At 36.0% G+C, this 15729-nt stretch overlaps 1 protein-coding gene across 1 annotated transcript; it reads right to left on the reverse strand.

Annotated features, from left to right (window-relative positions):
* Positions 1 to 4369: 4369 nt before the first annotated feature.
* Positions 4370 to 11285, reverse strand: LOC124238657 (multiple epidermal growth factor-like domains protein 10). The gene is made up of 3 exons (XM_046659838.1): positions 11234 to 11285; positions 10302 to 10430; positions 4370 to 4696 (listed from the first exon to the last, which is right to left on the reverse strand). The coding sequence occupies exons 1-3, from the start codon at positions 11283 to 11285 to the stop codon at positions 4545 to 4547; spliced, it is 333 nt and encodes a 110-aa protein (XP_046515794.1). The 3' UTR covers positions 4370 to 4544.
* Positions 11286 to 15729: the final 4444 nt, after the last annotated feature.

Genomic DNA, 15729 nt, shown 5'->3' on the forward strand with positions numbered 1-15729 from the left:
TTAGCTTGACCAAAAGAGAATGCAGTAATGGATGCTGAAAAGGATGTGACGGTTGTCAGAATAAGAGAAATACTCTCTTTTTTTTTGCTACTTCCACTACCTAAATGCCCATGCCATTGGGGCTAGAATAATAGATTTCAAAGTGGACTTCCCCTTTACGTTGCAAAAAATAATAAAATTTTCTATAAATGTAAAATGGTATTTCATGAGTTTTTAAAAAATATTTCATTTCCTGTGGTAGCATTAAGAGTAACACCTGCTATGTGGACTTTTTTAAGGTTGGATAGAATACATTTGATTTCTCCAAGTGTGCATTAATAAAGGAGAGTTAACAAATGTGTGAGAAATAGACTAGGGTAGGATTAAGGAACTATGAAACGCACTGCAAAGCTGAGAACGTTTGAGCGTTGCTCTTGTTGGCTAACATCACCTACAGCACTGCAAGTTTATGAGGGCGGGGAGGGCAACCATTTTGTTCACCGCTATCTTTTTCATGCCATCAACGGTATCTAGTATCGTAGACACAACAAATATTCTTGAGTGAGTTAGCAAATTCAGGATAGAGTTAAAATACAGAAAACTGTTTTTTAGGCAATGGTTTAAAAAGTGACATTAATGAAGGCATTTTTCAGTCAATAAATGATCTGAAATATTAGCAATTGACCAGTTAGATATCTAATCAGTCATAAGTTCCATTATTCATCAAATACATGCTAAACGCTCACTACCAAATTCATCTAAACGTTACAAATGGAATTTTACTCACGAACCAATGCCCTACGTTTCAAGAGACCAATATTGTCAAAACTTAAGCATCTAATATCCAATTCCTCACATGGATCTTTTCGTCTGATGGATTATTGTTGAACTTTTCTCATGAAGTCTGAGTAATAAAACTCTATTTCATAGATTCTTTTTCAAGTAGAGGCATTATTATGTAATCTTCTATATCTTTTAGGATAGCCAGTGAAAGAATATTAAATAAAAATGTTAGTATTAGTTATTCGAGTTAATTAATATTCTTCAAAATGTGAACTATTTGTTCACAAACATTTAAATGAGGAATGATTAAATGGTATTACACGTAATCCTGACAAAAGGTGGAGATGAAAGAGTATGTCAGTATCTGGAAGAAGATTAAAAAGGGTATCTACTGCTTTTAAATAGATTTGCTAATTATCGGTTTTTGTGGTTTTTGATTTACAAAAATGACAATCTAAGCAGGAAAGGGAGAACACAGTTTCCACACGATCAGCTAAAAGGGTCAAAACTTTGGAACCACTTTGAAATCTGTTTTAAAAGTTCAGCTACTTTGATTTTATTTTTTTCTGCTGCAGAACCATGAGAAGTTATTTTAACTGAATTGCATACGTAACTCCTAGAGTGTAGACAGTTGCGATTATTTGTTCACTTCATCAAAATGCTTTTTTAAATTCTTGCTACATCTGTATTACCAGGTCCTGGAGAAACGAAGGTGAAAGAGGCCCAGGAGAAGCCAAATCCTCTGTGCTATTTCTAACAAAGGAAATGCCATTCTTGCCACTAACTCTTGGAATGATTTCCAAGTTCTCTAAAAATAATTTAACCTGTGTCAAATAGCTGTGTCATCTGGAAAACTCAATAAATGAATGTAGAAAGTTAGGAAGAGTAGAGGGAAAGTTAGGTGTTAAACTGAAATGGTATATCCCAGGCATGTGAGATCGATACTCCAAATTAGCCAGCACACTTCCATACATCTGCTCACTTTTCTTTAAACTTGAGAGATATTATTGCAGAAAAGTGTAATAATCCCCACTCTGTTCTTGTATTTCGAATGAAAGATCCTGAAACCTCACAGCATAGGCACCTTTATGAAGGCATATTATGGGTGGATTAATTTCTCTTGGGGTCAGCATTTCTACCTTCAGAGGGGGAGATTATATAGGGAGGAAAATTCAGAGAGGTAATATAAAATATTTGTACCCCATGACGATGATAGTAATTTGACATTGAACTTTAGTTTTAAGAGGACATGCCTATTAAATTATGCTTCACTTTAAACAACAGTTGAATTCTCTAAAATTTTGCACAAAATATTTCTTGGTAGCCAAATCCCACTTCACTATTCCTAAATAGCTGTTCCCATGTGGAAAGCTCAGTAAATCCCCATAAACGTAAGAAGTATGCTTTATTTATTTCTTCAAAAATGTGGGTCACTGTAAACTATTTTCTTAACTTGAAGCATTTTTAACATAGCAGTCATTCAAAAATGAATTTTGTAATTCTATGATTTTGCAAGGAAGTTCTGTTTTATAATTTTCCGGTTGTTAAATTATTTAAGATGAACATTTATTCTATGCCGGTCCATGAATGAAATGTCATTGCCTAGAACGATTTTCAAACATCTGCTAGTGTCCTCAAACGGAAGAACTGGAATATTTTTGGGAGGGATGACTTATCACATGGCTATTAACTTTTGCAGGGCACCACCTAAATCCAAAGTTTTCAAGGCGACCAAAAGTAAAATGGAAACATTCTGGATTTTAAACATTGTTCTATTTTCTTTTTTGATACAAAAGACAACCTATAAAAATTTTTTAAAGAAAAAGTGTTACAGTGACTTGCTCTAGTTCCTGTTGACTGGCGTAAGGATGAAAGCGAAACAGTTTGTCTAAGGGGCCATGTGATAGTGCAAACACAGGTTCATGCTCCGACTTTGCCTGCTCACTCTCATAATTTGTTTTAGAGCTTGGGGTGGGAAAGGGAATGAAAGGAGATAATGTATGGTCCATTTGCTACTTGCCAAGAACTGTGCTTAACATTTTACACATGGCTTCTCATTATAAAGAGTTAAGCAGCATATAAGGGAAAAAATTCAACCAAAAAAATCTCTTACTCTTTATTTTTTCCTGCCAAATCTAGAGTTTCTCATCTGTCTTAACAGGAGATAGCATCTCTAGTAAGAAGGAGAGACCTGGTTTCTTGATTTTTTACCCCGTTTCCAGTTACTGTTTTTTAAAGTCTTGAAATGAAGAGAGTCCAGCAGTGGATGGCAGCCCAAGAGGAATGCTGCCTCTATATATCTTATTCTCTGTGCAGGTCACATGGGGATAGCTGAGAGAAACTTGAAAAATAATTTAAGGTCAGGAAATTGAGCGAATATTCAGAATAAAACATAGTTTTCAATTGATTTGATAAAAATAGTTAAATTTAAACATAAAAATAAAACTTGAATTCCAAATACTATAGATAAAAAAAAGGGATAAGTTGATTGCAGCTATTTTAAGACTAACCCAAATTTATAAGTAATTTCTTAGAAAGTTGTCTAATCAAGTCCTTTATGTCATTTAATAATATTAAATCTAGCATGGAAGCCTATTATAGGTATGCTATATCTCTGTTAAATGTGCTGAGATATAGGAAGAAAAAATGTTAAATAAAGATCAGAAGCTATCCTGAATTGATAACACGAAGTATTTTTCACAAATCCTCAGTCAATTCTATCCTAAATCAGTTTTGATTTAAAAGCTACTCTAGACGTTATGCATAAGTCAAATGTCTAGTCATATAATTTCAATATTCTCTATTTTTATCCCAATAAGGCATGGGTTACATGAGTAACCACATTTCCAATCAAGAAAATTATTGTTCTTTGATGTGAATTAACCTAGTAGTCTGAAATTTCAAATGCTTATAAGCTACTTGAGAACAAAATTTAATCATATTTATTGCATTATCTTTCTTGGGCTTATCACAGGGCTCATGCTTCAAACGGCTGTAGAGCTGACGTAAATGATGAGCAATTTGGGTCAAGATTACCAATGTGGATTAAAAGCCTGATTCCAATCAGGCCCTACCCTATGGGAAATTGGTGTCCCCCAGAGCAGACTAAGCACTGGCCTTGATCACTTTGACCCACTTTCTTCCTGTCTGCTGACCAGTGATGGGGAGAACACCACTAAATATTTTGATGATTCATCATAAGTGTGCACGTCATAGTTTTACCCTGATCTTTATGTGGCTAAAGTCTTAATAGTCTCCCACACCAAGAGTCATGTTTGAAATACAATACATTAACAATCTGAAGCAGACTTAGCTGTGAAGCAGGATACTGAGAATAAATAGATGAAATTCTAGACATTTCTAAAGAGGACTCAGCTACTTAATGGCCACTGAGGTCTTCAGTGAATAGGTGTGAATATTTCAGTGCAGTCCAACCTGAACTGAAAAGCAGTTTTTACTTCCAAATTTAAATACCGCCTGTGCATATAAAAAAAGAGGTTCATTTATTAGTCCAAAATGTTACTATGGCTGGGATCTTGAAAAAACATTCTCTTTTTCTTAGGCATGTTCTTCAGCAAAAGGAAGCTGGGAAGGGTAGGCTAGAGAATGGAACTTATGCTTGGAGGCCATAAACTTGAGACGTCCTGTTTTTCACCTCTCAATAGGCGAGGCTGGGCTGAAGATGGTTGAGTAAGTACATTTCTCTGCCAAAGTTAAGATGATGAACCGCGGGTAACCTCGGCAGAATTCTATTCACCCACTGAAAAGCTGTTAGTGTTTGGTTATTGAGGATCGTCCAAACCATTTTCCTCACAAGTTGGACCCATTCTCTTCGAGGGGCAAGTGCAGCTCCCGTTGCAAGGGCTGCAGGGAGCTCTGTGGACACATTGGCACTTCACGGCACTGTTAGGTCCATACTGGCCTGACCTGCATTCTGTGAGGGAAAAGCAAAAACAAGAGCAATTCAAATACGCTTTTCTATCACACCATCTTTTTACTACTATTTCTTGGAATTCAATAAGATAATGATAGACTTGTAAAGAATTCTGGTTAACCATGTGGTATCTTTTTCCCATGCTAGAATGTTACATAATAAAAGTAAGGATTTTAATGGAAAACAGGAGGAGGCTGGAGAGTGTCAAGGAAGTTAGTGACAAAATTGAAAAGAGGAGAAGACAGGACAGCAACTTATATTTTTAAAGTGCATTCTCAGAATTAGATTATTCAATAGAGTTTATCGCACTGGCATTGTGAGGGACACAGGGAAAATGGATTAGTTGTCTTGAGGTCAGAAAAAGGCAACAGTTGCCCAGAACACACAATATATGAAATTTGTTTTTAGGTTGAAAACACGATTATTTGTATTTATGTTGTTAAAAATGAAATGGCTTTAAATTCAACTCTTCTATCTCTTAAAATATGTCAAAAGGGCCATGGATCCCCTGTGTACCCACCTCTGTGAAATCCTGCTATATGTACTAAAGTGGTAGAACTATTTTTAAATTGAATTGCATTGTGAGTGCAACCAGTAGAGAAATGAAGAGTGGGGATAAAAAGTGTTAGCTTTATCAAAATAACTAAGTGTGGACTAAAAAGCCCCCCCCCCCCCCCCGCCCCCCATATCACATCCCAGCCTGAGCATTTGGTCTTGGTCTGACATCCAGCAGAGAATTAGCAGAGAATTAACAGGTTCTGTTTCTGAAGAATTGTGAGGTTAGGGAGAAAGCCAAGCCCAGCCCATGGAAACAGAAAATGGGTTTATATTTCCTAGTCACTCAGGCAAGACCGGGAAGTAATTCAACTTAGCAACGTTTAAGGACCATAGAAACTTAATTTTGCAATAATAATAGTCACCTAGCTCTATGCTGTTTACCAACTGGGTTCCTAATACATTATCTCAGTTGGTTCTAACAAAACCTGTGAGGTCGGCAAAGCACTAAGGTAAGCTTTCTCATTCTAGAAAGAGAGAAACCAAGGTTTGGTATGGCTGAAGAGATCTTCTCAAATGTTATGTCCCTGGTACCTGGCAGAGCTGGATTTCTAAATTCTCATCTGGTGCTCATTCCTCATTTGAGGTATTAAGCACATGCAGAAGAAAGGCCAAACAAGGGAGTGGAAAGCTGAAAAGTGGAAAATTTAGAAATAATATAAATGTGAAGATACAGTTACTAGAGCAAATTCTGAGTCTTTGGGCAACATTTTGGTAAACATTTCTTTATTGCCTCAAATTTTTCTTTGCTGGGTTGGAGATTCACCTTAAAGTTGGAGTTGGATGCTTTTTGAAAATTTTTTGCTCTCTTGGCTAATGAAGGTAGGTTAAGATGAGGTCCAGCTCTCTTGCCTTAATTAACTAGTTAGATTTTAAATATGAGATAAATGGAAACTGTTAAATCAGTTTTGTAATTGATTCTTTTTACAGAGGTTCAACATGAGCAAACAGTAATTCAATCCCTTCCCAAAGGAAGGAACATGAGGTAGGTAAAGGAACTTTGCAGATGATGTAAATGCCGCTCTGAAACTTTTCTTTAAACCATCAAACTTTATGAAAATTGAAAAAAAAAATCCTGTGCCATTTCAAATTTAACCTAACATACTCACCTCTGCCCAGTGTGTGGGAGGATTACTTAATTTGGTGGTAAGACCTAGTTTTCTTGTTTGAAAAAGTTATGAGTCAGGATCTCTCCTGAGCAGCTCAGAATCTGATTTTAATTTATAAAAATACCACATTTCATGTTAATAACGATGTGTATTTAAGACATCTGTTTGAATGTCTGCAAATGTTAATTTACCAAGGGGGTGGGGAAATAATCCAATAAAAAGCTGCTACATTCTTTTATGAATTAACATTATGGCTATTTAATAGGTCCTTTACCAGAGTTCAAATTAAAATGAGGTCTTTTATCTTTATAGTGCCTGCATAGACACAGCTGCTCACAGTTGATATTGCAGATTAACTGTGCCTAATTGAAAAGAAAAATGCAAATAAAAGACCCTGTAGTACATCTGTAGAGGCTGTGGGTACCCTAAAGAGCTCATGACAGGGGGGGCCTTGAGGTGCCCACCAAGAATGGACATATTAATACATAGGACCCACTGTCACGTGGCAATGTACTTGTTCTTGAAAGAGACTATATGATACGGAATTTAGTTCATAGACGATCCATAGAGTGAGGCTTTAATTTCCAGCCTGTCCATAAGCTCTCTTGGTTTAGTAGCTAGTTTTAAGCCACTGCTGAGTGCTGTCCAATAGAACTTTCTGTAATGATGAAAATGTTGTATGCTGTGCTATCCAACACTGTTGCCACTAGCCATATGTGGCCACTGAGCACTTGGAATGTCCTATGTGACTGAGGAGGTGAATTTTAAATTAAACTGAATTTAAATTAAGCAGCAACCTGTGGTTAATGGACAATGCATATTGGACAATGCAGATAGACAACCAAAAGCAATTCTTTTCCTTTCTTCCCATTGAGAGGCAGTGGAGTGGGGATGTTAAACGCCTAGCTCTGGATCCAGATTGCCTGTGTCAAATCCCCAGTCTGTCACTTGCTAGCTGTCTGTCCTTGGACAAGTTACTTAACTTCTTTGTGTTTCAGCTTCCTCATCTATAAAATGGGAATAGTGATGATAATGAAGGCACTTACCATAAATTAAAACGCCTGGCATATAATATGCAATCAATAAACATTAGTGGTTTTCTTAAATATTTAGATGAAACCACAAACACTATAAGCATTCTGCCTTTAGTGAGCATTACATTAGCGACAAGTGCACTGTGGCTTCACCAAGATGTTATGTGGATGTTTATTCTGACAAATTTAGTTTAGATATGACAAGGTTCAGGTCCTTCTATCTACCATGACTCCATGAAGAAGGCTGAAAAGGGAAGAATTCCTTCAACAAAAACGTGCTGAAGACTGTCATGTGCAAGACCTTGCTCTAAGATTTTTAATAAAAGATGAATAAACATGGATCCAATTCTCAAGAAGCTTGCAGTGCAGTGAAACACAAGGTTAGATATTTAAATGAAGCAGCTTTGCAATAAAGAAATGTCAGTGTCAGTAAGCTCCTGAGTTGGAAGATCTCAAAGAATTCCGAGTCAATATTTATAACCCTTGGCCTTACTCTAAAAGTCAATAAAAAAGGGAAGCTGAAGGGGTAGGAAAGAATATAACACTCTTGATGAGCCACTGCAGGTTCCTTACTCCGGAATACATACAGACATTCACACATACAGTACTGCCCACTAATAGGTCCAAAACCAGACTCCTTCGGTTCAAATCTTGGTTCTGCCACTTACTACCTTTCTGTGCCTCAGCTTCCTCATCTGTTGAATAGGAATAAGAACAGCAACAACCTCAAAGGGTTGTAGTAAGAATTAAATGAATACAAGCAAAGTATTTAGGATGGCGTCTGTCATCCAAAGAACGTAGCTTTGATTTATTTTTTCTTTTTATTTCTCAGAAGCAAGGTGGGGTGGGGGAGATGGTGCTGGATGAATAGTATTCTCCTGTAGTCAGTCTGGAAGGTTACCATGGCTTTCTCAGCATTATTGAAATCTCAGGTTCAGAATCATAGATTAGTGCTGGAAATGGAAATATCCTTAGTAATGCGTAGCCTCAACCCTTCTTTTTCGGCAGATGAAGAAAGTAAATTCTGTGATTAAATGCTCTACTTAGGATCATAATCTATGGGAGAGTCAGTCCTTCAGGGCTATTGTGAATTATATAAAACCTTTTCCTCTAGTAATTTTTCATTAAATTTAATAGCAAATGATGAGTCAACGATTCACTCAATCTACTTTCTCTTCTTCTTAAGACAGTCCTTGAAGATTTAAAGTATTACATTCTGGGTCAATATTTCTGTGAGAGGAAAGAAAAATAAAGTGTAAATCTCATTTCCCAAAGAATACCTGGGAACTTGGTTCTCAAGAAAACTACCTGGAGTGTACCTGAATTGTTTTAATTCTAGTGATTTCTCTGAATCACTTTTGTGATCAGGGTGTTTGCATCTCTTTGAGGTACTTACAAGGTGTCCTCTGTCAGTTGTGGTGCTGGTTTTGGGTGCCTGTCATGTCACAGCAACATACCATGATTAATCATCCTAAGGGTAATGTGATAAGCAATATTCGAGTAAAGTTTTTAGTATGAAAATGCTTGTATATCTCTACATAACCCAAGAGACAGAGGGAGGTTATGTGGGACTTTGGCTCATCCCAGCTTCACATCTGGCTCCAGTTCTCCCAGGTGGGAAGAGGCATTTTCCAGTTACTGGATGGCAGAAGGTTTCTCCTTCCCAGTCACAAAGTTAATGGCAATTGTCCCCAAACATTCCAGGTGAACACACTAGCAAGGAAAGAGAAATGCTAAAAAATTAACCCTTTGAGCTTTCACTGATGTACCTAAACTGAGGTTAAAGATACAATTTCCTCAAGATTGAGCCCAGATAGCAAGTGGGGTAAAATGAGATTTGTTGGTCAGAAGAAAAGAGGACAATTTTGGAATTCTCAGAAAGAAGTTTCATTTTAAACATGATTTCACTTTCAGGTCTTAAGATCGCCTTCCTTTGACGCTTGTTTGTGCCTGTTAGAACGCATGGAAGGTTTTGAAGACAGAAACTTAAGAAAGGAGGCTGAGTCTATTAGCCAAGTGCATTACTTTTAATATTTTTCCTCAAAATGTTATTTATTTAGTTACTGTCTGTTTCCCCAGAAAACTGTAAACTCCACGTATATTCCCAGAACTTAACACTAAATGATAAACGAATAAATGATTAAAGGATGGACAAGAGATACTATATGTAAAGCTCTAGCGACAAATGAGGATATGGTATGGGACTAATATATAGATCCTTTTTAAAAGCAATAACTTTGATTCCCATAAAGTCAAATTACCACTAACATTATATTATCATTATTGTGGTTGTAGTAACCATATGCACAACAGTGTACATAATCCAAACAAAAATGGGACTTCGAGTTATTTGCTGAGTCCTGTGTAGTTTAGCATTGCTTGGAATGGGCATGATCAGAGTCTTTTAGGGCTTTATAATGTTTTATTTCAAACTGAGTAGCCCAAATTCTCACCTCTATATCTTCATCTATATTCACAGCTATCATAACTTTCTAGTGATAATGTCTAATTCAAGTCTTTAAATTTTTTTGATAAAGTCTTTATATCTATTTCAACACTATTGAACCCAATACATGGCATTCTTCTAAAAGCATTTAATAAAATGTTTACTCTCATTCAGAGGTAGAATCCTTGTCCATTGAAGACTAACAGCATTAGTGGTGTTTAGAGATACTAAACGATTTCATTTAGGCAACAATAAAATTTTTGGCCAATCAGCAACAAAATCAGAAGGGATCATTATTATATTGGCTATAGAGTGAATTCCTGTCACTTTAATGTCGCAGTGGTAAGATAAGGTGATTATTCTATGTTTTCATTTGGTTTACACGTTTGCTCTCAGATGGAAAAATCTCACAGTCACACAGGATTCCTACATTCACATGCTTAAAAAAGCTCTGGCTTTACCTTTTTCACACTGGCTGCCATGGAAACCTGCTGGACAAATGCACTGTCCACTTGCTGCATCACAACTGGCTCCATTTTTGCAGTCACAGATGTGAGCACAATTCAAGCCATAAAATCCAGGAAGGCATGCTAGAAAATGGAAATGTCAAAATGCTATTTTGGCTTTAAGAATAAACTGAAGGAAAATTAAAGGATATGCTCTAGGTCATTTGTTTCTCAGGACCAAAGGAGATGAGAGCAGAGAATTGGAAAGTAAGGAAAAATTCTATGGAGAAGTATATTGACAATAGTTTAGTCATACAGATAAGGGAATATATAAGTGTCATTTTCTACAACTAGTCTAGAAAAATTCATAAGAAAATTTAAAATAGTTTCAAGTAGATAAATTTTATTTGCCATGCAATGCTATAGTCAGCCAAAGACTTCAACAAAATCTTCCATTAATCTAAATTCCTAAAAAAGAAATGTCTTTAAACTTCAGATCCAGGATAAATTTAGTGAGAATGGTTTGGGATTAAATTCTTTAAATAAATAAGAGAGTATCTGTGAGAGGTGATTCATACAGCTCTTGATATTTGAAGTCAAGGAACGGATGACAGAGGTGGGTATGAGGGAAAGTGGGGAGAAAGAGAAGAAAGGAGACAGCGAATAAAAAACAGAGAATATGATGCATATACATTAGCTTAACAACTTTCAAGGAAGTTAGATTTTAAAGTCAGTGAAATTTAATCTTTGAAAAACTTCCTTAGATGGCCCATAAAGTACAGTATAGAATTGTCTCTTAGTGAGTCCAGTATAACCTGTTTTTCCTCCATGGTTGGAGAAGATCAATATTTTTGTGGCTGAAGATCAGAAGAAGTAATTGGTTTACACTTAGAGACCATGTAGTTCTTTGAATCCTAAAATTGTCACCTGCTGGGGGAGATGCTCACCCTGAGAGAGCTGTGTGAGAGCGAAGCTTGACTGCAGACAAAAGATTCCCATTTCCTATCTTGAGTTTTCTCCAGGGCTGTGCTCACTACTCACCAATGGAAATAGGAGGGGGTTGACATTTCCTTGCCCTTCAATCATCCTCTCCTCTCTCTCTCTCTTTCTATCTATCCATCTCTCTCTCTTTCTTTCTTCGTTTCCTCCCACCTCTCTTTCCAGGCACCTGTTGGATTTGCCTAGGCTTTATGTGTATGACACTTCTTCAGCATGAATGGAGTTACTCAGGACAAAGTCAACATTAGCAAAAACTTGCATTCAGGGAGAGAAAAAGGAGGTAAAACCAAAAAGAGATAAGGAATAAATTATTTTGTATAATATATACTCCATATATTAAGGTATTAATATATATTCCATTTTATGATCTCATTATAACTCTTAAAAATGAGTAATAAAAGAAGATTCAGTGCAGGATTTCTTTTGTTGGTTCTTGTATAATCGTTTATGCAAATACATAAAAAATTTAAATCTCCTTTATCCTTCTTATTTTAATTATATATAAAACTGAGCTCATAAAGGTTGTCTTGCTTGACTTTTCCATTTCTTTAAATAATACTATTATTTTTTCACGTTCCCTGACTTAGAACTTTAGAGCCATCTTTGATCCCTCCATCTTCTTCATCTCCATGTCAAAATCAATCAAATACTCGATCAATCAATCAAATCAAAGCAAAATACAGTTAAGTGGTCTCCCAGAATATTCTCTGTTCATTAATTTTTTATTCCAGTCCAGATTTCTAAAATCCTAGACTATCACTATAGCTTCCAACATGGACATTACTGATGGCTCCTTTTCCTAATCATCAATAATATACCTACTTTACAGATTTATTTCACCAGAGTGATGTCTCTTGTCTGCTCAGAATCTTCCTTGACACTCCACGGCATGTAGAATGAAATTTATGGGTGTTGAATAGATATTCTTTTCCTCTCTTTTACCTCTTGTTATTCCAATTTTGAAAACAAAATAAACAAGCAAAATCCACAAGATATTTGCTTCCATGTGCCCTGACACAAGAAACCTCAGAGTGCTTGGTGAGAGCCAGAGCTTTAAAAATGGGTCAAAACAACTGGGAACCATTTTAGATATTACTAAGAGCACTTCAGAGCCTTTAAAAGGTTCTTTACTTCTAAATAATTAATATGCATCTATCTTTTGCCACATGCCTCAATGCTAAATGTTTACATATATTCTTCTCATTTAATTCCAGTGATAATCTTTAAGGTAAGTGTTATTGTTATTCCCTTTCTGTAGATGATGAAACTGAAGTTTATAGAAGTTAATAGTTTATACATATTTACATGGCAGCACCAGGCCATATATGACTAATCGTAGACTTCAAGCTCTCACATCTTAATCTCTTAACTGTGTAATCCATCAGAGCTCTCTGACGTCAAAGGCAAATTACTGTATAACTCTCCCTTTTCCTAATTTTAGCTGAAAATATTGAGTCCAAATGAAGAAATGATATAAATAAATATGTTCAAAGGGAACTTGAAGGCAGCTCTTTCAGAGGCGAGCCTAGATTAACTTGAGACAAATAAATAGCTTCCGTGTCTATATTTTCCCTAAAGGGACCCAGAGGAAGGAGAATTATTTTGTTCAAAAAGACCAGCAGTTGACTCCTCTGGGTATGACTACTCCAGGTGATCAAAACCACAGAATCGTGTTTTGGGTAGCAGTACCAAAAAGAATAAACAACTCCAATTGCTTCATCAGGGCAGTTGTCAACATCTAGAACTTAAATTAGAGCTATGAAATAGATTGCAAGAATATACACTAAAATATTAACAGTTGTTCTAATTTGATTTAATGTGAATGCACTATCATGATTTTAAAAAATTTTTAAAGCTTAAAACTTATCAACACCATAATATGCCCACTCATTTTCTCTGTTTACCATGTTCACAGTTTCTTCCATAGTTATCTTGAAGGCACCCACAGCTTCCAGAAAACCTGTTGCAAACTCCATTCTTATGACAGAAGCAGTTAAAATGGCAGCGTGGGCCATCATAACCAGGAGAACATTCTAGAAAAGAAACAACCTGAGCATTACTTCTGGTTAAGACAATGGAATTTGTAATGAGTTCAAAGACAGAAAAAACAATAAAATTAATGAAAAAATAAAAGCAGACAAATCATTACCTAATCTAATCGAGATAAAAGAGAGAAAGCATAAATATACAGAATTTTTAAAAAATGTAGAGGGCCAGCCTGGTGGCTCAGTGGTTAAGTGCACATGTTCTGCTTCGGCGGCCCTTGGTTCACGGGTTCAGATCCCGGGTGTGGACATGGCACCGCTTGGCACACCAGGCTGTGGTAGGCATCCCATGTATAAAGTGGAAGAAAATGGGTACGCATGTTAGCTCAGGGCCAGTCTTCCTCAGCAAAAAGAGGAGGATTGGCAGCAGGTAGCTCAGGGCTAATCTTCCTCAAAAAAAAAAAAAAAATTTAGACTGACCATCAAAAGGAATAGATAGAAAAGTAGAATGCATATAAATATAAAAACCTAAATGAAATGGAAAAGTTAGAGAAGACGACTTACCAAAATTATCCTAATTTGAGGCAGAAAACCTAGACAGGTTAACTACAGTAGAAAAACAAGAGAAAAAATAGTAAAATAGCTTCTGCATTACAAACAAAAAAACTCCATCAGTCCTAGGTTTCACAGGGACCTTCTCTATAGATCAGATTATCACCTCACTACTTACACTATTCCGAAGTATTGAAAAAGAAGGAAAAATTAAGTACATTTTGTTGAGTATAACATCAATTCCAAAACCTGACAAAAATGCATAAAAAACTACAACTCAATTTCACTTACGAATATTGATGCCAAATTCTTAAAAAAACATAAGAACACAGAAACCAACAGCATATTATAAAGTAATATGTCACAGCCAAGCAGCATTTATTCCAAAAATGTAAGGTCATTCAATATTAGAAAATTCATTAATAAATCCATCATATTTACCAGCCTAAAGAGAAAAATCACATTGATTCCATAGATGCAGAAAATTTAGTTGAAAAATAAATTTACTAAAAAATTCAGTGAAAACATTGAATAAATTAGAAAACGAATAGCTATATCTTAATATGAATATTAAAAGCCAGCATTTTACTTACTTGGGGAACAAAAAGCTTGAACCAATGGAAAGACAGCCCATGTTTGCTCTTGGATAGGATAAGTTAATGTCATAAATATGTTAATTCTCCCTAAGAGAGAGTGAACACAGAGGACAACAAAACAGTAAAAAATACTTGGCTTTTTTTTTTTTTTGCATCTAGGCAATTTGATTATAAAGTTCATTTGGAAGAACAAAGAAACAAGAATAGCCAGGAAATCCCTGAAAAAGAAGAGCAATGAAGGATGGCTTGCCCTGTCAGTATCACATACATATAATAAATACTCCATAATAAAAATAGTACTGCATTTACACACAAATAGACCAATAGAACAGAGCATCCGGAATAGTATTTGATGAAGGCTGCATCTCAAGTCAGTGGAAGATAGATTTGTAAAAGCTACATTATGATAACTGAAAAGCCATATAAGAAGAAAATGGATCTGTTCTTCACACCATAGATCAGCAAAAAACTTTAAAAATGATTATAGAATTAAATGTCAAAAATGACATCATACAAGTATTAAAAGAAAAGATGAGTGAATTCCCCTAAAACTTGAGAATGGGGAATACATTCCTAATTATGACCCAAAATTTAAAAAAAATAGAGGGATGAGTGACATATTTTATTACCCCCCCCAAAAATACAAAACAACTTTGAATCATGTGGAATCTATAATCCAAAGATGCTCCTACTGAAGTATATCTCCTGAGATTCACAACCTGTGTGTTGTCCCCTCCCATGTGGAACCTAAGCTGATCTCATTACTTGCTTTACTCAATAGGATATGGTGGAAGTGATGTTATGCCATTTCCAAGTTTTAGAAAGACCTGGCAACTTCTGCTTTGGGAAGTCAGCTGTAACGTAAGAAATTCACTTATCCTGTTGGAAAAAAGGGCCATGCAGAGAGGTCTTAGATGCCTTAAGGAGTGTTATAGACTGTATGTTTGTGTCCCTCCAAAATTCATATGTTGAAACACTAATCTCCAATGTGACGGTATTTGGAGATGGGCCCTTTGGGAACTAATTGGATCATGAGGATAGAATCCTCATGATGGGCTTAGTGCCCTTATAAGAAGAGACGAGAGAGCTTAGACACGTGCTCTTTCTCTGCACGTGAGGATAAAATGAGAAGACAGCCATCTGCAAACGGGAACAAGGGCCTCCACCAGGAACCAGCTGGCAGCACCTGAATCTTCAACTTCCCAGACTCCAGAACTGTGAAAATAAATTTCTCTTGTTTAAATCACCTGGTTTATGACATTTTGTGTTGGCAGGCTGAGCTAAGACAAGGAGAAATAAGCCTTGTGGAGG

This window comes from Equus quagga, chromosome 4 (assembly GCF_021613505.1).
Source record: "Equus quagga isolate Etosha38 chromosome 4, UCLA_HA_Equagga_1.0, whole genome shotgun sequence".
NCBI classification, from domain to species: domain Eukaryota; kingdom Metazoa; phylum Chordata; class Mammalia; order Perissodactyla; family Equidae; genus Equus; species Equus quagga.

Coding starts and splice junctions, on each gene's coding strand:
- LOC124238657 (XM_046659838.1), bottom strand. CDS start 11,285: ATGGGAATCTTTTGTCTGCAGTCAAGCTTCGCTCTCACACAGCTCTCT. Junction 10,431..11,233: donor TCTCACACAGCTCTCTCAGG/GTGAGCATCTCC, acceptor TCCATTTTCTAG/CATGCCTTCCTGGATTTTAT. Junction 4,697..10,301: donor TGGCAGCCAGTGTGAAAAAG/GTAAAGCCAGAG, acceptor TTTCCCTCACAG/AATGCAGGTCAGGCCAGTAT.